The sequence below is a fragment of the Eleutherodactylus coqui genome, chromosome 1, assembly GCF_035609145.1.
Source record: "Eleutherodactylus coqui strain aEleCoq1 chromosome 1, aEleCoq1.hap1, whole genome shotgun sequence".
Taxonomy (NCBI): Eukaryota; Metazoa; Chordata; class Amphibia; order Anura; family Eleutherodactylidae; genus Eleutherodactylus; species Eleutherodactylus coqui.
The window spans coordinates 433,105,626-433,126,255 of NC_089837.1; the positions used below are offsets into that span (position 1 = coordinate 433,105,626).

General features: G+C 43.6%; 1 protein-coding gene across 1 annotated transcript in view; it reads left to right on the plus strand.

Annotated features, from left to right (window-relative positions):
* Positions 1–3,641: 3,641 nt before the first annotated feature.
* The window catches only part of DDX10 (DEAD-box helicase 10), a 219,381-nt gene continuing 202,392 nt past the window's right edge, over positions 3,642–20,630 (plus strand). Inside the window, exons 1-6 of the mRNA XM_066582115.1 lie at positions 3,642–3,884; positions 6,746–6,806; positions 11,986–12,116; positions 15,522–15,680; positions 17,217–17,337; positions 17,808–17,997. Coding sequence (XP_066438212.1) covers positions 3,687–3,884; positions 6,746–6,806; positions 11,986–12,116; positions 15,522–15,680; positions 17,217–17,337; positions 17,808–17,997 — 860 coding nt within the window. The 5' untranslated portion in view covers positions 3,642–3,686. The remainder of the gene's footprint in view (positions 3,885–6,745; positions 6,807–11,985; positions 12,117–15,521; positions 15,681–17,216; positions 17,338–17,807; positions 17,998–20,630) is intronic.

The window sequence follows — 20,630 nt, forward strand, 5'->3', positions numbered from 1 at the left end:
ATCCATGTACATTAAACTCTCTCGGGTTATTACCCCTCACCCAGTGTACAGGTGGTGCTGAGAAGGAGTATATTATCACACATTTGCATGCCAACATTGAAAGTAGATGGTCATAATAAAGTGGCGTGACTCCATATCCCCATATATGTGCATTTATTTTGAAGTTATTTATACTTAATAATGTTTTATGAGATTCATGTTTTTAAATGAAAAATCCTCTCTCCATTTAGAGATATTCTCTTTATATTTTACATACATACGACTTTTATACATTGATGTTTTTTAAGGCATTATGTCTGCTTTTTCAGTTGTGATTTTTTGATTGATGGTGTATTATTATGATTTTATCATTAAAGCGGTTGTACCAAAAACTACTTTTATCACCTATCCACAGAATAGGTGATAAAAGTCTGATCAGTTGGGGTCTCACTGCTGAGACCCTAAACCAATCCCAAGAACAGGGGTCTCAAGTACCCCTCTTCACATCACTGAACTTACCTGCAATGATGTCACATTGAATGGATTAGCGGTTGTGCATGCGCTGGGCTATCTCTGACAGTCCATTGTAAATGAATAGAGTGGCGCTGTGCATGCAGAACCTCCATCCTATTTAACCTTCTTCTTACTTGGGGGGACACAGTATCCCCATTCTCAGGATCAGATCTTTATCACTTATCCTCTGGATAGGTCATAAGTTGTTTTCGGTACATCCCTTTAGGTGTTTTTTTTGTCTTTGACTAACATTTTATGCACCATGCATTAGATTTTAGAATGCTATCAAGGGCTTTTTCACATGGGCGATATTGCCACTCCAGTTCCATCCAATTGTGATATGCACAGAGCTAGAATGAGAAAAGAACCCATTTAATTGAATGGGATCATGTAGATGAGTGATTTTTTTTACTTGGATTGATAGTTTAAGTTTGAAAAATCGCTGTAGGTCCTATTCTTGTGTAAGTCTTGCACAAGAATAGGATATGCAATGCGCAGAGTGTCCGTGTGCTGTCTGATGTGACTTGTGCCCAAGAATCTCAGGTGCAACTTTGCTCTTGGCCATGTGAATAAGGCCTAATTGAGGAACTTTACGTTTTTATCCTTTTCTTTCTTACTTTATTTTGCACCTCTGCTTTATCTTTTTACCCCTTCATATTCTCTATGTACCATGTAATAAGTATCCAGCTGTCTGATGAAGAGGTCTGGGTACCTCGAAACGTGTTACCTGCTGCTTGAAAACAAAATGAAGCATTATTTTAGAGAAATCAATTCCACCATCTCTACTCTCCTTTGAGTTGCTACCCACCAACAAGTTGTGACAGAACCTCAGACCCTTTCGCCCCATCTTAGCACTATCTGCAATGCTAATATAACCTTTAGTCGGCCAACGTACTGGGCTGGCAGCACCTACTTTTTGTCACCTTCATGGTAGATTCATTCATACATGACCCTTACCTCAAATTCCATTTCTCCTGGCTTGTTCACATGGGCGTATGCAAATTTTGGTCATGTAATACGCAACATATGTACGTAACTGAAAATCGCACATTTTCTGCATTTTTCGGCGCTTCTGCTGTTTTTTTGCATGCATAAATACGCAGCGTATTTCCGCATGAAAAATAATACGCAGAAGGGCCCATTGTTTAGATGTGCAAATATGCAGTGGTTACACAGGTTCACCTCACTAAATTGCAATAGGGTTAGGATATCTTTACATTAAGTGCCTGACAATTGTCCCAGAGATGATTGCTCCTATGCTTTCATACTGGAGCGATGATCGCTCACTGAATGAAGGCAGGGTGTGCCAGAGATCTCTTCCAACCGCTCACCTCTATTCACAGTAAACAGGCAGATGTTTCTAGATGAACAAACTGCCTGTTTATATGCTCCAAAAGTCGCTTGGTTTTTAGGTGCGCTAAAACCAAGCAACTTCAACAAGTGAGCGATTCTTATTAATTTGCCCTGTTGGGTGTCATGTTTACACGGGACAACGGTAGTTTGTAGTTGTTCTTTTGAACGATTACTCCGGCAACAAAGTACTCTTAAGGCCCATTTAGACACAACGATTATCGCTGAAAAGCCATCTTTTGAGCGATAACCGTTGCGTCTAAATGCTCTGCCATTGTGCACTATTCATTCATCACAGATTTTTAGCAAGCTAGAAATCAGCAATAAGCCTTATTAGCGCCGCGCGCTGAGTTCTCAGCGGGACATCGCTGATAGCATTCTTTCAGCTGGTATCCCGCTCTGACTTCTCAGCGGAATACCAGCTAAAAGCTCTGAGAAAAAAGCAGCTGTTTGCATATACAAAGCAGCTACTGTTCTCAGAGCTGTCAGCGGTGTCCCACTCCGCCTGCATTCCAGTGCCAGGTTCCTGGTATCTGAATACACAGTGTATCTTAGCTACAACTAGTATCACACAGGAAAAAAATTAGATACACAACAAAGCAGACTGTATGTACAGACAACTATGTTTCAAGGGGAAGGAAACTAATAAGTCTCAAATCAGTAAACAGTAGAAGAAAAAGAAGAATATATAATATGCTTCAGCCTTCGGGCTGATAACGGAGAAACAATAGTTTATAAGTCCTTGTACCACAATAGGTTTGAACAAGGAAAACAATGGTAGTGCCAAACCTGGCACTTAAATGGGTATTCTGGTTAGTGAACGAAATTACACATTTTCACCCATCCACACGATGAGTGAAAACTGATAGATCAGTAGGAGTCCGTCCGCTGGGACCCCACCGATCCTAAGAACAGGGGACCCTATTTTGTAATGCAAGATCGCTGATGTAGCAACTAATGGTCCGCTGGTCAACATTGTGTAGGGTGGCTCCATTCATTTCGATGTGGCAAACAGATAGTCCATTACAAAGCGCTCAGCTATTTCCATCATCCCCACTGAAATTAATGGAAGTGCATCACACATAAGCGACCAGCAGCATCTTTCCTGTCATATAAGGGAACATGAACTGTGCGCAGTGGAACCCATTGACTATAATGATGTCCATAAGCATCCCGTCTCACTGCCTGGCATTACAGTGGACAAGATAGAACAGCTTCTTCCTGGGGCCACTCATTATATGTCCAACATGGCTGTGGAGCTTCTGTCACTTCTCAATCCACACGATGAATCGGTAGCCAAACAGTGCATGCTACTTCATGATTGGCCAGCACTGCTTATGTGAGAAGCGCTGGCCAATCAGAGCAGGCAGTAGTCTAAGAATCGCCGTGGACATCTTGGATGTATTAAGAGGGGCCCCAGAAACAGGCAGATTAGTGGCCTAACCAGGAAGTGAATGGCACTAGCTATTGGGACTGGAGCATTGCTGTCATTTCGATATTGTGAATTGTCGGTCACATACATTTTGATTCAACCTTTTGGAAGAAAATCACACACAAACTGCATTTTTGACAATATTGCTCTTGCAATTTAATGAAACTGTATCAGTAGTGGAACAAAAAATGTATTATGTGCAGTAATAAATGTTCTTCTCCCATTAACTCCTGATATAAGTACACTAGTAACGCTGTGTTGTGTACTATAGTCATATAAGTGTAGCAGAGCAGCGATAGCCAGGATTGTTCACATGCTTACGGCAAATAAAGTTTTTGAATGACGTCATCAGTGAGCGCCTCGCACGTGTTTATTCTGCGTGTCAGGAAGGCAGAGTGTAACTGCAGGTAACATGGGGAAATCTAACGAGGGCAGGAAGAAGGAGCCTCTCATCAACGACAGGAACGACCCAGTGAAGAACTTTGAGCGCTGGAAGAAGAAATACACGCGGAAGCAGGAGAGGTGCCGGTCCCAGAGGCAGCAGAACAAGAGGCCAGAGTGGCAGGTAGAGAGGGACAGCATCAGCCACCTGGTGGAGCGCTATAGTGAGGTAAGTCACCTGTACTCGGCTATAGGTGTCCTCGCTGCTGGATATTACTGTTCTGTGTATCTGTCTTCTGTATATACAGTGGCTGTTATGGGGAGTCTTATATAGACAACGGCGGAGATCTGTTACATGGGCATTACCCATGTTATATATGTAATGTCTCATCACTGTATAAATGAAGTTCTAGAACTTTGTAATACGCTTCGTGTTTCAATATATCATAGTTTTCAAGATATTAGCTTGCTGTCAGTGAATGGGAACATTATTATTTCTATCCAGAGCTCCAGGCCCTTTATATGGGCCAATGGTCAGCTTAGAGGGGTTTTCCAGGCAAATATTATTGATGTCCTATCCTGAGGATAGATCATCAATGGTGTCTGCCTGGAAATGGTCTTTAAAGAGGTGTTACAGAAGCAGATGAGCTCTGCAGCTTTATACTGTTTTCATAACTCCCACTGAAGTGAATGGGTGTTACAGAAACCGCATGGCACAGCGGGCTACTCTGTTTCCGTAATATGGGACCTGCTTAACGTCCATTCAGTTCAATGGGAATTACAGATGAAGCATAAGGCTTGGCTTCTTCTGTAACCCCCGGCAAGGGGTTCAGGAAACCAGCCTTGGGTTTCTCATCTCAGCCGGGAAGTGCTAAGATAGGAATATCCCTTTAATGTTCCTTCGAATGTCTGAATATGAACGCAATCTGCTGCCAGACAAGGAAATGCTTGTTTGTTGGCTGATTGTATCTTTTATGAGGACATAAAACTGTTATTTCGTCGGCATTCCGTCTCCCAGTATAATTGGGGTATGTGCTGCTGATGAATATAAACTGTATGAGGGTGACCCATTGTGTTAATGATCCTTTGTCACCAGACTAGCGATGGTCTGCCACATGTAAACCGCAGTAGTGAGTGACAAGTAGTATTATATATTCTCAGTTGGCGCTCATTGTCATAAGATCTAAAACCACTCTTTACACGCAAAGATTTTCGCTCAAAATTGCTTCAAACAGCCGGAAAAGAGCGATAATCGATACGTGTAAACGCGGGCATCGTGCACTTTTTATTTGAATGATGGAATTGAGTGTATGAAATCTATTATTCACACCTCTGAAAGACTGAGCAAATTTATTCCATTCGAATGATACATGATGTACAGTTAGGCCGGGTTGGATTCCGACTGCGAGATTCTCGCAGCAGGATGTGACCCGCGGCTTGCCTGTCTAGCGTCTTCGATCTACGGATGTGCCGGCTGGCGGACAGCCGCACATGCGCAGTGCAGAGTGCGCATGTTAGTGATGATGCGGAAGTGCGAAGCTCTCACTGAAATAGGACATGCCGCAATTTTGTTATCGCACAAGTTTTCTGCGATCAAAATCAAGGCTGTCTGCATAGGACTGCATAAACTAATGCAATCCTATGGCAGTGTGCAGCAGCGGAAATTCCACGCGGAATCTCTGCCCATGTGCATTCGGCCTTATGCAGCAACTACTATTTCTTCGGTGCTATAAACTGAAGATGGAGCTTAAAGCGACCCTCCGGTCCTGGACTAACAAAGATGGCTGCAACGCTTCTCTTACTAGCTAATAGCTACTGTGTATTAGTAGGTAATTGGTAGTCTAAGACACTACATGCTGCTCTTACTGGCCAGTGCTGCTCATCTGTTTGTCCAGGACCGAAGGATCGCTTTAATGGCTTCCCAAGTCTTCACTGCCTGACCAGCATCTGACTAAACATTCAGCTGCACACATCTGCTGAAGGCTTTTAAGTTATTTTTTCACTTTTTGAGATCTTTTGACGTGTTGGTGAGAATTTTCAGATCTTTCCAGGTCTGTGAGGTTAGACTCCTCAGGTGTGAGACATATCAGAAACGCTGTGCATGTAATGCTGACAAATCACTTTAGTGCTTGTGATCCCCAATCATCAGCAAAATAAAGTTCCCACAGCTCTTCAACTGAATTGGACTTCGTTGCTATATCAGGCTCATTTACCTGTATGGACAAGGTGCTGGAGTGTTGCAGCACCTTCATTTTGTTGAACATGGGGACAGGCCCTCATCCAGCAAACGTTAGAGGCTTTTTTTAAGGATGATAGAGCATCAATATTTAAAGTGTACATGCCAGTTTAAAAATAATGTGTGTACATGAGAATGAACACTATTGATGGCCGTTATATGACTTGTATCTGATATTTATCACCAGTTTTCCCCTTTTGCATTCCATAACCTTTTCCCCTTTGCATCTAATTCTCAGTTCTCTGAGCTGGTGGGTGTAGACTAATTGCTATGTTGTCTCCTTGCACTTTTTACAAAACTGAAGATTCTATTCCATAACACTTTGTAGCACATACTGAGAAACATCTTCACAGAGGATACTGGTACTGAGGAGTGTAGATGTGATTCTAGTAACTGTAGCACAGTAAATCACTTACCAGTTAGCTGCTGCAGTGTCTGAGTCTCTTGTCAAAGACTTCTATGGGTAGCATGAGTGTGTTCTGTCTCAGGGTCTCTGTTACTAGAGACAGACGTCACTAGACAACAGGCAATGGACAGCAATTTGTAATGAAGCCAGACTCATAGTGGCCAGCATTTAGAGTGCTTTTTCAGGGTAAAAATGTTATTTTAAGTAAATACCTACTGGGGCATATAATATCAAGGAGATGGTCTGTTACTTTTAACCCCTTTCTTTTAGCCAGAGAAGAGACTTGCAGACCTGCTATGGCCATATATTACTATTAATTTGAATGGGTGCATGGGATATTAAATGTCCCTTGCAGTGGCCATTATAACGGTTGATCAGAACAGTAGTTGTATTTTAATTTTCTTTTTACGTAATAGGCGTTAAAATCTTTCTTTTTTTTTTTCATCAGATTAACATCAGTGAAATAATTAAGTTTTCAGACTTTCCTTTGTCGAAAAAGACTATAAGAGGTGAGTATATTAAACTGGTTCACTGCTAATGGGAACTGATATGCATGGAAGTGTCATTTGTTTATTTTTTTCATAAATATAGTTTTTCCTTATTTTCTAGTTTATTCTTTATACTTTAATTACAAAACCTAATTTTCTTACGTGGACAGGAATGGATTTTTATCCAAGTCGGTTACAGGGATTTTCAGAGTTATTTTGTTATAAAGTTTTTGGCTCCCTGTGCCTAAAACTATATTAAAAAAATATACTCACCGGAGGGCCGTACCGCCATTTTGGCGGTCCAGGGCTGCAGCATCTGACAAGTCACCTCACTTAGCTGGCCTGGTGGCATCCCGTAAACCTGTTACGTGGGCTTCTAATGTCCCATAAACCTGCCTCAAGGCTTCTACGTCATTGATGATGTCCTTGCTGGCCTCCCATTGTCTACAGCACGTGGGTAAACAATTCATGTCACCCCCTACAGCTGATGTAAACAGAGACTGGGGCAGCAGCGGGGAAGCAGAGCGCAGCTGGAGGTGAAAATATGCGTGTTCAATTTTATACACACCTCGTCCCCACACTGTCTCCAATGTCAGATAACCCCTTTAAAGGATAGGTCATCAGTAGTTGATCTACAAACCCGCTATCTGTGTGGTTAGTGCTAGAAGACGATAGTGCTGTCCGTATTGCAGCAGCCCGGTTTGATACTGCATGAATACAATGGAAGCTGGTCCTGTTATACTATACTGGGCTGCTGCAATGTTGGCAATACTCTCTGCTTCCAGTGCTGTCCACACTGGCAGCAGGCCTGGAGATCAGATGATCGTTGGGGATCCCAAGCGGTGGACTCCTAACGATCAACTGTTGATGATCTATTCTGAGAATCAGAGATCTTTAGTAAAAGTCCTAGACATCCCCTTTTAAAGGAGTTTTCTCAGGACCGACATTGATGACCTATTGCTGGTATGTCCATTTGGTGGGGTCTGATCGCTGTGATCTCTTTTCTATCTGCCCTGCTTGGTTCTCTCTGGAGGCTACATGGTCGAGTATTCACTATAATCTGTACATGTAGCCTAGCAGTTTGTAGACAAAATGTTGCAGTGGTGCAATGGTTGCACCTCACAGATCTGATATTGATGGTATGCTTTAATATACCACCATATCGGCACTGCGAGAGACCCATGCAAAGGTTTTCTTTCAAGGTATTTTTATTGCTTTTACATTAACATACACAAAACTTGTAAAATGTCACACATAACAATGAGCTAATACCATTTGGTTGCCCAGATAATAGAGAACTTCAAATTTTCTTGAATGGATTACAACAACAAATCTCTTTAAATTGAGCATTCTTCATGGTCTTGTTATTTCTATAGTAGGTGTTAACATCCTGAGGGGGGGGGGGGTGGGTTTACACGACAAGAGGAGAAGGAAGGGATTAGAGGAAAGGTGGTGGGAAAGGGGGGGGGGGCAGTAATATCCAGGCTATCCTCCTTACTTTTCCTTGTCACGTCTGATCTACGGTCTTACTCATATTTGCCCGTAAGCAACCAGTTTTGAAACATAGGGGTGTTTCGTATATCTATCCATAGTGCCCATGTTTGGTAAAACTTATCATAACCTAGCTGGTCCTCCGTTAATCTGATCCTCTCCATTCGTTCAATCTCATCCATCACCCCTACCCATGCACTTCTGGGAATTTCCAGACTCTGTTTCCAGAACCTAGGAATTACCTGCCTTGTGGCTATAATGAAGAATTTTAACAATCCTTTCCTGAGTTGGTGTGCATTTTCGTGAGTGATGGACAGGAGTGCCATTTCCGGTGTCAGAGTTATTGTTTCTCTTCCCGTCTTTTCGAATAGACGTTTCATATCTTGCCATATGGTCGCGACCATGGGGCAATCCCACCAAATGTGGAGCATTGAACCCCCCCTCAGCTCCACAACGCCAGCATGTATTCGGGGTTGCGGGGAAGAAGGAGTGTAGTCTTTCCGGTGTCAAGTACCATCTTGATACAATCTTGAAATTTAACTCTTGGAGCCTACTGGAAACCGACATTTTGTGAGTAAGCTGAAACGCTTTGCTCCATAGTTCCCTCGGGAAAGACCGGCCCAGTGCCTCCTCCCACGCACCTATCCACCTAGGTTGGTGACTTCCTAGTTGTTCCTCTATTAGATGGTTGTAGAGTATTGAGACGGTATGTCTGGGAGCCTCCCTAGCGCAACATAGCTCCTCAAAGGGGGTGTATGTCATTTTCCATCCTTGAGTAGGTTTTATCTTCCCCAGGTAGCTACGCACTTGTAGGTATTGCATCCATGAGCCCGGTGCCTGCCTGCGGTCCCCTCCCAGGGACCCCATGTCCCGTATGTCTCCCAATTCTACCACCTCCCCCACCCTGGCCTCCACTCCTGGGGGTATAAACTCCAGGTTGCGCAACGGCAAAGTTGCCTTAAAATGTGGATTTCCCGTCAGTGGGGTAAGAGGTCCCGGGACCGTGGTCCTACAACCCCCTTTCCAGGCGCCCAGTAATGTGCTCATCATGAATGATGCCTCCTCTTTTTCCCAATTAACTTTCCCCGGGATCCAGAACGCCCCTCTAGTCTCAAAGGTGTTATTTCGGTTTTCTATTTGAACCCAAGATTTGTTCTCTCTATGATGAAATAAATCTAGTATGAAGGATCCTATAGCTGCTTTATGGTATAGGCGAAAGTCGGGAAGTCCCACTCCGCCCTTCTCTTTTGGCTTAGTTAAACTTTTATGACTAAGTCTTTTGGATCCTCCTTTCCATATAAACTTTAGTATTTGGCTACGTAATCTGTCGAAGAAGGTGTTTGGGAGGTTACATGGGGCCGTCTGGAAGATATATAGTATTCTTGGTAAAACATCCATTTTAATTGCGTTCATTCTCCCGAACCAAGATAATGTGGCCCCAGACCATCTCTCTACTCCGGAGATGGTCTTGCGACGCATCCTGATGTTTGGGCTTAACCGCCAGTCCTGTACACTTGGAATTTTCCATTTTGTAAGAAATGGCCCTAGTTTCTCAGGTCATATTGTCCGTGTCCATGTTTCGGGCACTACTCCGCGCTCCTTCTCCTTTTTGGTGGGTGTGGGACTTCTATGGATGGTCTCTGTTGTTTGGGTTTGGTCTTTTGTGGTGGTTGTTCACTGGTTGCCATTGTCCCCTTGGGGGGGTTGGTGATGGGGTACTTGTTTTTTGCCACTCTGGTATGGAGACCATTGGTAGTTTGAGTGTTGTAAGGAATTTAGGGAGGTCCCCTAAGGATCTAAAGATGGCACTCTCTCTCCCCGAGCCCGCTATTAACTGGAAGGGATATCCCCAGCGGTATGGAGTTTCCCGCTCTTTCAACAGTGATAACAGTGGTTTGAGGGCTCGTCTTTGTTGAAGTGTCTTTCTGGAAAGATCTGGTAGGAATAGTAGGATTCTGTCTCTAAATTTAATCGGTCCCTTAGTTCTAATCTGGCGAAGGATCTCCTCTTCTTCTTTAAAGAAATGTATCCTACATATCACATCTCTTGGTCTCTCCGGGTCTGCAGATCTAGGACCTAGGGCCCTATGTATCCTGTCTATCTCTATTGGATCTTCTGGAGATCTATCCAGTAGGTCTCCAAAGCATTTCACTGCCCATGTCTCCAGGTGCTTGTTCTCTATTTCTTCTCCCAGGCCCCGAATTCTTAGGTTGTTCCGTCTATGACGGTTCTCAATGTCATCTAGGTGATTAGCCAGTTCTGCTATTTGGACAGCGTGTTCGCTTAAGATATCGTGATGTTCATCCATACGCTGCAGCATTAGGTCCTGTGTCTCTTCTGTCTCTCTGAGACGATGCCCCATTTGTTGGATTTCCTTCTGTATGGATTCCAGCGCTGATTTTTGCGATGAAGCGAATCGGGCAAAGTGGTTGTCTAAATCTTCTTTAGTGGGGATTGATCTAAGATGTTCCTTCCAATCCCAGCTTTCCATTGTGGTTTTGTTAATATTCTTGGGGCTCCCAAATTCTCCTTGCTCATATGTCTCATGTGGGGCTTGTTTACTTGTTTTCTGTGCCGCCTGCGTGGGTTTAACCATTGTGCTACCGCCAGCTCTCTTGTGGCTTGCTGGCGACCATGAAGCATTCGCTTTATCCCCTTCTGTGTCACTGATCAGGGTATCTCTGCTTGTCCCCTGTCTTATTTCTTTGTTCCTGAGGCCATTTGATCTCTGCCCCTCCCCCCTGTTCAGGGGTCTAGGTGAGGGGTCTGGTGTGGCAGCCCACTCCTCATCCCCCTCTGGTGATTTGTCCCATGGTAAGGGTGGTGGAGGGTTATGGCAGTCTCCCATCCAACCTGCTGCCTCCCTCACTGGCCTAAACTGTTTCGGCCTGGCATCCCTGGGGGTGATGGGGCTGTATTGACCCCCCCTCCGCTGTACCTGTTACCTCTGCTTCACTCTGCAGCGCTGCTGGGGCCCCCTCGGTCTCCCTCCGTGTCCGCGGGCTTGCTGCCTCCTCCACTTCCGGTGCCTGCGTTGAAGAAGATGGCGGCCGGATCTTCACTTCCGGTCCGCCTTGTGGTTCCCGCGGCTGCCGCGCCCGTGTCTGTAGCCCGTCCCCCGGTGGTAAGTGCCGTTCTGGGAGCGAGGGGGGGTCGGGGCTCTCCCTGCGGGGTTCCGGCTGTACGTCTGCTGCCCTCGGCGGCCGCGCGCTGTCCTCCGGCTCCCTTCCGCCGCCATCTTGCGTCTCTCCCGGCCTCCCCGCCACTGCCGCGGGTGTCGCTGAGCTCCGGTTCATTGGTGCAGGGTTTTCCTCCGGCGCTGCGCTGGTCGGGTTTCCCGGTCGAGGTCTCCCTTCTCCTCTTGCAGCCATCGGTTCCCGGGACGGCGGTTTCTGGCTCTCTCCTCCTTGCCGGTGTCGGCCTCCTCTGGTGGACATAAAGCTGTCCAGGGGTCCGGAAACTTCCTTCCGGGGCTTGCAGCAGCTGTTGGCTCCCTTCTTCTTCCCCATTTCTGCTCTCCGCTCTCTTTAAGGTGTGTGGATGCCTTTTTTATGAGGTTTTAGCCGTGTTGGAGCAGGAGCGCAGGCTCTGCACGTCCTAGCTCTTCATCAGTCAGGCTCCTCCTCCCCATGCAAAGGTTTTAATTGGATGACTTGGAACCTGCTGTGATCACTGTGTACTTGGTATTTATCTCAGTGTCTGATTGCAGGTTTGGCGGAAGCTCAGTACCGGTTGCCCACCGAAATACAGAAGCAGACCATCGGGTTGGCCTTACAAGGGAAGGATGTTCTAGGTGCCGCTAAAACTGGATCAGGAAAGACCCTGGCATTTATTCTTCCTGTAAGTCATAGTGTTTGCTTTAATTTTTAAAAAATTATTATATAGACAGCAGTGGCCGTAGCCATAGAGGACCATCTTGCAAGAATGGTGCCAAGAATCAGATTGATATGAAAGTTTGGAAAGTTGTAGCAGTTTAGGTGTGTTCTGTAATGGAACTTGGCTTGATAGTTGTTGACTTAAAGGGACCTGCTCATCAGCTATGAACCTGGGACAGACGCGGCCATTGCTGTGCATATGTGGGGTTTTCAAACGCTGCAGCATTTGAGAATAAACATTGTTTGATAAACTGGCATGGAAAGAGGCTTGGAGTCACGGGGGTCGGCCCCGTCGCCTTGTGTGTAGGGAAAGGCTTGTCAGTCTTCGGTGATGTGGGTGGAGAAAGGCTAGTGGCTTATCATCCCCATGACTCCAAGCTCCATTCCATGCTGATTCTCAAACTGTTTCTTTGGAGATGCTGCACCTTTTCCGAATGACGACACATACTTGTACAAAGGCTGTTCTTGTTCCCGGTGTACCCTGTCTGTGGTTTGGCCAGCATGGACCTGGTGACTAGTTCCCTTTTAAAACTATTAAGGCTGGGGAAGCCTCATCTAGCCATATCTTTACCTTGCAGTGGCAACTACCTGGGAAATATAACATTACCTGGAAGATATCCAAATGAATAGTTGACCATGTAAAGTATGGACAGACTGGGTCAGCCACCGTGGAGGCTGTTCTTAGAGTGCTGCTTTCAAATCTCACTTACAGAGGGGACATCCGCCCAAGTGTGTTGGAGCTTGCCGTCATGTTAATACCCTTTAAGGGGGTGGTATTCTGACATATTGCCTGTTGACATGAGCTATCTTCCAGCCTTCAGATACAAAATAATGAAATGGGGAGAAAAAGTTCATATTGATTTTTGCCAATCTCTCTGCAAAATTCTGTCTCGGAACTAGAGGGTGGAATGGGTACACTACCTGTAGTTGAGTGTGTTAGCCATTGTTCAGTTCTGCCGATTGCCGATGTGGTTTCCAATATTTCAGTATTTCAATAACAATGTGCGCTGCTCTGTGATTGCCCAGCACTGGTTGCGTGAGCAGGGGTGGCCAATCAGAGGCAGGTGTAGTGCATTAGTGGTCCTAACACCACCAATGCACTATGGACCATTACTTGGCCATCAGAAAACGTTATCCTGAACTGATGACTACCAGCAGCATTGAAAATGATAAAGGAAACAACACTTTTAATACCCCTGTAAGCAAGTTTTATCAAATAAATTCAAGTCCAACCCCTTTAACAAACAAGAAGTCTTCTCAATCCTTAATTGGGATTTTTCTATCTCATAAACTGATGGCCTATTACTAGGATATACACTTTTTAGAGTAACTGCAACACTGCAGCTCCCTTCGTGGCTCAGAGGCCTGTAGCTGTGCAGGAAAAACTAGTGATGGGGTTGCAGTACTGTGGATCGTTGAGTCTCAGAAGTTGGACCCCTGCGATCATGAAGCATCATATCCTAGCAATGTCTTTAATCACAGTGGTATGAGATATCTATATAGTCGAAGCTAAGGCCGTCACAGATATAGAATTTTAAAATTAAAATTTTATTAGGAATTATTTTAAAAATCAAGGCCAACCAAAGAAAAACAATTACATAAAACGTATAGTGACAGGACAGACAAACAACTAAAATGAGGGATCTTGGGATGGGTGAGGGAGGGAATTATGTGTCACCAACTTCCGTCTAAGCATCACCAGGATCCTCAAGAGTCGCTTGTGATTTAGTTGATGGGGCAGATCCCCCTATCAAGGTAAGTATTTAGCACTTGAGGTGTTGTATGATTCGTATGTTCTCCAAATGGAGACTGTTTTTTAATAAAGGTATATATGTTATACGAGTCAAGCAAACCACTTTTCTTTTGGGACTCTTGTAGTTTTTAATGTTTGAATCAATGTCGTTTAGTGCATTTGTTTTCACTGTTTTATACACTTTCTGTTTAGATTGCTATTCAAACCAGTATGGTATTGAGTTTACAGTGTTTAAAGCTTTTCCGTTTATATTGCTCTTGCTCGACGCGTTTCCCTATCGGGGTACTCGATAGTTCATCAGGAGCCGGGCATCGATAAGCCCCTAAATAAGTAGGAAAAGATTTGTTTTAGAATATATATCAAAGATGATCACTAGATAGGTGGCTGAAATACGCCTGTCACTATTCAATAATAGACGATTCCTCAGAGTTGCCTAGTTTATATAATAAACTTGGACCCTACCAATCGTATGGGTCCCAAACGTGCTCTAGTCGTTCAGAATCCAGAAAATCGATTTAAACTGGATATTTCTGGCTCACATAAGGTCTGCCACATTCATGCGGCTCTGGTGTAGAATAGAAAAGCCGTGCATCATGTGCATCCATGAAAATGATGCATATGGTGTGTATCAAAGCTGCCAGAGTTAGTCTGTCCAAAGTGGCACCCAGGTTAGCATAGGACTGTCATATGTCCTCCAGGACTGGTAGCTCCTAGGTTAGTGGCTGTAAGATTAAATATCTATTCGCCCAACAAGAAGATAACGTACGGGGAGCAATATCCCAAATCAGCCTAGGAACTACTAGTAACTGCCACAATGGCAAAAAGCATTTTTAAGCTAGCTAGAAGGCTTGCATTAGTAAGACGAGGTCAGCTCTGGTAGCTTGTAGAGCAAGAGAGAAGACATAGAGCAAGGCAAAGAGGAGTGCTAGGAGTAATCTCCAGCAGCGCCTGCGGCTCTGGTGGTGAGCTGCAGGCATCTGAACTATCGAGTACCCCGATAGGGAAACGCGTCAAGCAAGAGCAATATAAACGGAAAAGCTTTAAACACTGTAAACTCAATACCATACTGGTTTGAAGAGCAATCTAAACAGAAAGTGTATAAAACAGTGAAAACAAATGCACTAAACGACATTGATTCAAACATTAAAAACTACAAGAGTCCCAAAAGAAAAGTGGTTTGCTTGATTCGTATAACATATATACCTTTATTAAAAAACAGTCTCCATTTGGAGAACATACGAATCATACAACACCTCAAGTGCTAAATACTTACCTTGATAGAGGGATCTGCCCCATCAACTAAATCACAAGTGACTCTTGAGCATCCTGGTGATGGTTAGACAGGAGTTGGTGACACATAATTCCCTCCCTCACCCATCCCAAGATCCCTCTTTTTAGTTGTTTGTCTGTCCTGTCACTATACGTTTTATGTAATTGTTTTTCTTTGGTTGGCCTTGATTTTTAAAATAATTCCTAATAAAATTTCAATTTTTAAATTCTATATCTGTGACGGCCTAGCAATGTCTTTGTTTTATGAGTTGCATCCCCCCTTCCACCCCACAGGTCACCACTGTATACTTAACGTGTTTTTATATACGACTGTCTTGTCTTCGGCAGGCACTGGAATGCTTATATCGACAACAGTGGACAGCAGATGATGGACTTGGAATCCTTATAATCTCCCCAACTAGAGAGCTGGCTTATCAAACCTTCGAAGTCCTCCGGAAGGTGGGCCGGAACCATGAGTTTTCTGCTGGACTTATCATTGGAGGAAAGGTGTGTATTTTTTTTAATCTATGCGTTATCAATGATTAAATCAAGCTTCTAATCCTGACTAAAGCCCCATTTACGCACAACGATTATCGTTTGAATGATTAAACGAATTAAGGATTTTTTTTTTGCATAGCATTTAAATGTGTAAAGAATAGTCTGAAATCCTCCTCCATTTTCCTGATTAGCTAAAGTAGAATCATAGAACGGTAGAGTCAGACGGGGCCTCCAGTTTCATTGGGTCCAACCCCCTGCTCAGTGCAGGACCACTAAGGCCTCCTGCACGCGGCAGAGCTAGATTCCGCATATGGGAGTCCGCAGTGGAATCCGGCCCTGACCGCGACCCTGCGTACTGGTCTCTTTTCCTCTTCATCTGCACTGCAGATCGTAGCGACGAGCTGCTGTCGGACATGCACAGTACATTTTTTTTTTTCCCCCTCAAATGTTTGTTTCCAGTGTCATCACTAGCCGATAACGCAGAATCCATGACTTGTCCGCAAGTCTGACGGCTTCCATTGACTTCAAAGGAAGCCGTCCGCGTGAAATCCGTGCAAAAATAGAGCATGCTGCAATTTTGTCTTCTGCTTCCGAAAACCACAATTGGTTTCCATGAGTGTGCAGGAAGAATTGATTTCACATAGCATGCTTCTGCAGCAAAAATCCGTTTGTGTGCAGGCGGCCTGAATCATCCCAGACAGATGTCTGTCTAGCTTCTGTTAGAACACTTCCATTGATGGAGAATTCACCACTTCCCGTGGTAACCTGTTCCACTCATTGATCACCCTCACTGTCAGAAAGTGTTTTCTAATATCTAATTTGTGTCTCCTCCCTTTCAGTTTTATCCCATTGCTTTTAGTCTTTCCTTGTACAAATGAGAATAGGGCTGATCCCTCTGCACTGTGACAGCCCTTCAGATATTTGTAGACAGCTATTAAGTCTCCTCTCAGCCTTCTTTTTTTTTTTTTGCAAACTAAACATTCCCAGATCCTTTAACCGTTCTTCATAGGACTTAATTTGCAGACCGCTCACCATCTTGGTTACTCTTCTCTGAACTTGCTCCAGTTTGTCTGTTTTTTGTTTTTTTTAACTTGGGGTGCCCAGAACTGAATACAATATTTCAGATGCGGTCTGACAATTTTGAATGCAGTTATGTATATCAATTGAGAAACAAATGAGGAAATAACTGTAGAAGAAACAGTATTCGTTTTTGTCCTTATATTTGTAAATAAAAGTACTTTCACATGTAGCAGAAAATTCAGACCATAAACTGCAGCAAAACGGACAGTGTCAAAATCCGCATTTTGACACAGTTTTTTTACGTGAAACTGCAGACTATTTCACCCCTTAAATTGAAAGGGTGAAGTTTGATGTGGATCTGCATCAAACATGGTGGCAAACCCGCACCAACAGTGCCGATTATTTATTTAATTTTTTTACTCATTTTTGTTGCAGTTTTGATGAGGATCATAGAGCAAATGTTCTGCTAGATGTGAACTTGCCCTTAAACTGTGTGTTATTGAGCCCTTTTGTATCATTTTCTAGGACTTGAATGAAGAAACTGCGCGTATCCATCGCACTAATATACTAATCTGCACCCCTGGACGTCTGTTGCAACACATGGATGAGACCTCCTTGTTCCACGCCTGTAATCTCCAGATGCTGAGTGAGTAATCTTCTGCCCAGTATATAAGCTACATGGCTTTAGCTGTTCGGCTCCTGTAAGAACTGAGCAACCCGCTACTTTTATCAGCCAACTAGGTTTGGAGGTAACCCTACAGGAGAGATCTTGTGTTCGGGACCAACCCAAATCAATTGCATAGTTCTTGTGGTATTAGCATGGAATTAGACATACAAAATCTCATCCACATGTGAATATTTAGCTTGGGTACATAGGGGTTAAATCCATGGTGAATATAGAGCAACAGATGTGTATTTTGCTGTGGAATCACCAAGGATTCAATTTGGATTCATGTCGATATCTGTGATGGATATAGTCTGCCATGCGTAGATTTATCTAAGTGGGGCTTGTTGGGTTGGCTTCGTTAGACAAACCTTTTTAAGAAAGGAACATACAAATGTGAGTAGCTGCAGAAGTTCCTACATGAATAATGTTTTCCACGGCTCTTGTTGCAGTCCTGGATGAAGCTGACCGGATACTGGACATGGGCTTTGCAGATACAATGAATGCAATTATAGAAAATCTGCCAGCAAAGAGACAAACTCTACTGTTTTCTGCAACCCAGACAAAATCTGTGAAAGACCTAGCTCGTCTGAGCCTGAAAGACCCTGAGTATGTGTGGGTGCATGAGAATGCCAAGTTTAGGTAAGTTTCACTGAGTTGGTTGATGTCACTGTAAATTTGCAACAGAGTTTTTGAGCAATAATTGGATTTTTGCCACAAGTATCCTTAGCGGTGATGTCAGCGCTCGTGGACTGTTGGCCCGTGTAAAAAAGCCTTAATAAAGGGGCCATTTAGTTTTTACCCTAAAGCAGCTGGTACTGCAAGTAAAATGCTGTGATAAAGGGGTTATCCAAGTTTAGAAATGAACTGTCAAGATAACCTTGTTTTTAATTTCAATTGTATGCTTTTTTTTTTTAACTTCCCCTTTTTGTTTACATCTGTATCGTAAAACGAAAAAAAAGGCTTGGTACGATGTTAGCCAGTAGAGCAAAACATGATTGTTCCCAGTAAGAAAAAGCAAGTAATTTTGTAGATATAGCTTTTAATGGCTAGGAAAAATACATGATGTAAATGTGAGCCAATTATATATTATATATACATGATGTAAATGTGAGCCAATTATATATATATATAATTACACACACACAGACATGGTGGGATTAATTTGCACTTAAAAGAATACTGCCACAGAAGTACAAACATGGATGTGAAGGTTTTATGGTCCCTGAATTGGTGTTAAGAGTTCATCAGGTCAGAAGTGTTCTGTGTTTTATAGATGTCTCATACTTTCCAGTCACGCATGAACCCTTTTGACGCGGCTGGCAGTAGGCGGGGAAGCGGTTTCACGCTATCTTCCGCTGTGCTACAGTGGAAGATAGTGTGACGGACTACTTCCATTGACTGCAATGGAAGCCGTCCGCGCGTACACCCACGGCAAATAGAGCATGCCGCGGGTGAGGACGGGTGATTTTTTTTTTTTACGGTGCGGAATTCCGCACCGTGAGCATTGTGCTATTAGGTTCCATAGAACCTAATAGCTGCAGGGCAATGCAGCGGATTTCCACCTCGTAATACGCGGTGGAAATCCACCTGTGTGCAGTCACCCGTAGTCCTTTGTTGAAAGTGTCAAAAGTTTTTATAAATATGTATTCCTAAATTCTTCTATGGCTCTGTGTTCTGAAATTGCCTTTCAATATCAAAACCTTCATGTCTTGCTAGTTGTGTCCATGACTAGAAAAGTGCTCGGCCGCAGGGAATTCTGTCTTTTTCTTTAATTGTGTGGCAATCAGATATCATTCTGGCTATCAGTTTCTGTCCTGTTTCTCCAAATTAAAGGCCCCCAACAGGACATTTACTGCATCGGATCAGATACACAACGTCGGACGTAGAACATGTGAATGTCCCCGGGATCTTATAGTCCTGCTGTGTGTTGGGGATCTGTTTCCTGTCCGCAGTCAGTACATGTGAGCAGGTCTTACAGCTCCTTACATTACAGGGTAAATTTCCTTCTTGTATGTCAGAGGGCAATGCACTCCTGATTATAAAGTCCCTCAAATTTGGGGGTTGCCTGTAACACAGAAGGGGAGGGTCCGGGAATATGGCTTTCAGACTGTCATCCTTGTGTAGGGTATGATGGAGTTTCTTTGCAGTCTTCCTTAGTATCTCTAGTTGCGGATTGTAGGTCACTACTAGAGGCACACGTCTCTTTGCCAATGGAGAAATAAATGTGTGTGTGAGGATGAATCTTGTTAGCTGTAACATAGATTTAGAGGCAAACCCATTGGCCTCAAGGTGAACCTGGCAAGCAATCAGTCCATCTTCGTGTGGAATGTTTGAATATAAGGATTCCACACCCATGGTGGCCAGGATGGCACCAGCAGGGAATAGACTTATGGTTGACAGTTTGTTCAGTAGGTCCGTGGTGTCCTGCGAGTAGCTGGTTGTGTTTCTCACCAGTGGTTTGAGGACACCTTCCACCCATCCTGAGACATATTTTTCAGTGAGAGTTCCAACACCTGAGATAATTGGCCTCCCTGGGTTGCTAGCTTTGTGTAGCTTGCATTAACCTCATGTATATTTGTTGGCCATTAAAAGTTATCATATCTACTAGATTACTTGGTTTCTTTTTTAACTTCGTTTATTGACAGATTGTAAAACAAATATTACATGTATTTCTGTATACAATTTTCATTTGTTCTGCATCTTATATCACTTTATGGTTACATAACGTTTTCCATATTAACTTTTAACATTTGAGAGAATAAAATAAAACTGTTAGTGCGTTTTGGTTTGTTGTGTATGAATTTCTTCCTCTTTTTCAACTAGATATCTAACCTGTACCTGCTTGACTTATAATGTGTTGTGCGAGTCTAGCCATTCACCCCACACTTTTTCAAATTTTTACGGGCATCCTCTGTGTTAGTAAATCACCTTTTCATATGTTATTATAGTGTCAGCTAACTTTTTCCATTGTGAGATGGAGGGCGGTCTCGTTGCCATCCATCTCATGGCTACGGTTTTTCTGGCTATAAATAACATTTCTCTGATGAATATTTTATTGTAGTGTGTCCACTCTTCTTCGTCTATCAGTCCAAATATTGCTATTTTGGGGTCCATGACCAGTGGGGTCGGCAGGAGCGAAGACCGGGTATTAAATATCTCTTCCCAGAATTTCTTTACTTGATAACATTCCCATAGTAGGTGCCAAAAGTCAGATTACTTGGTTCCTTTGCCTTTAAATGGGCCTTTACTGAAAACTCCTTAGTTGACAATTA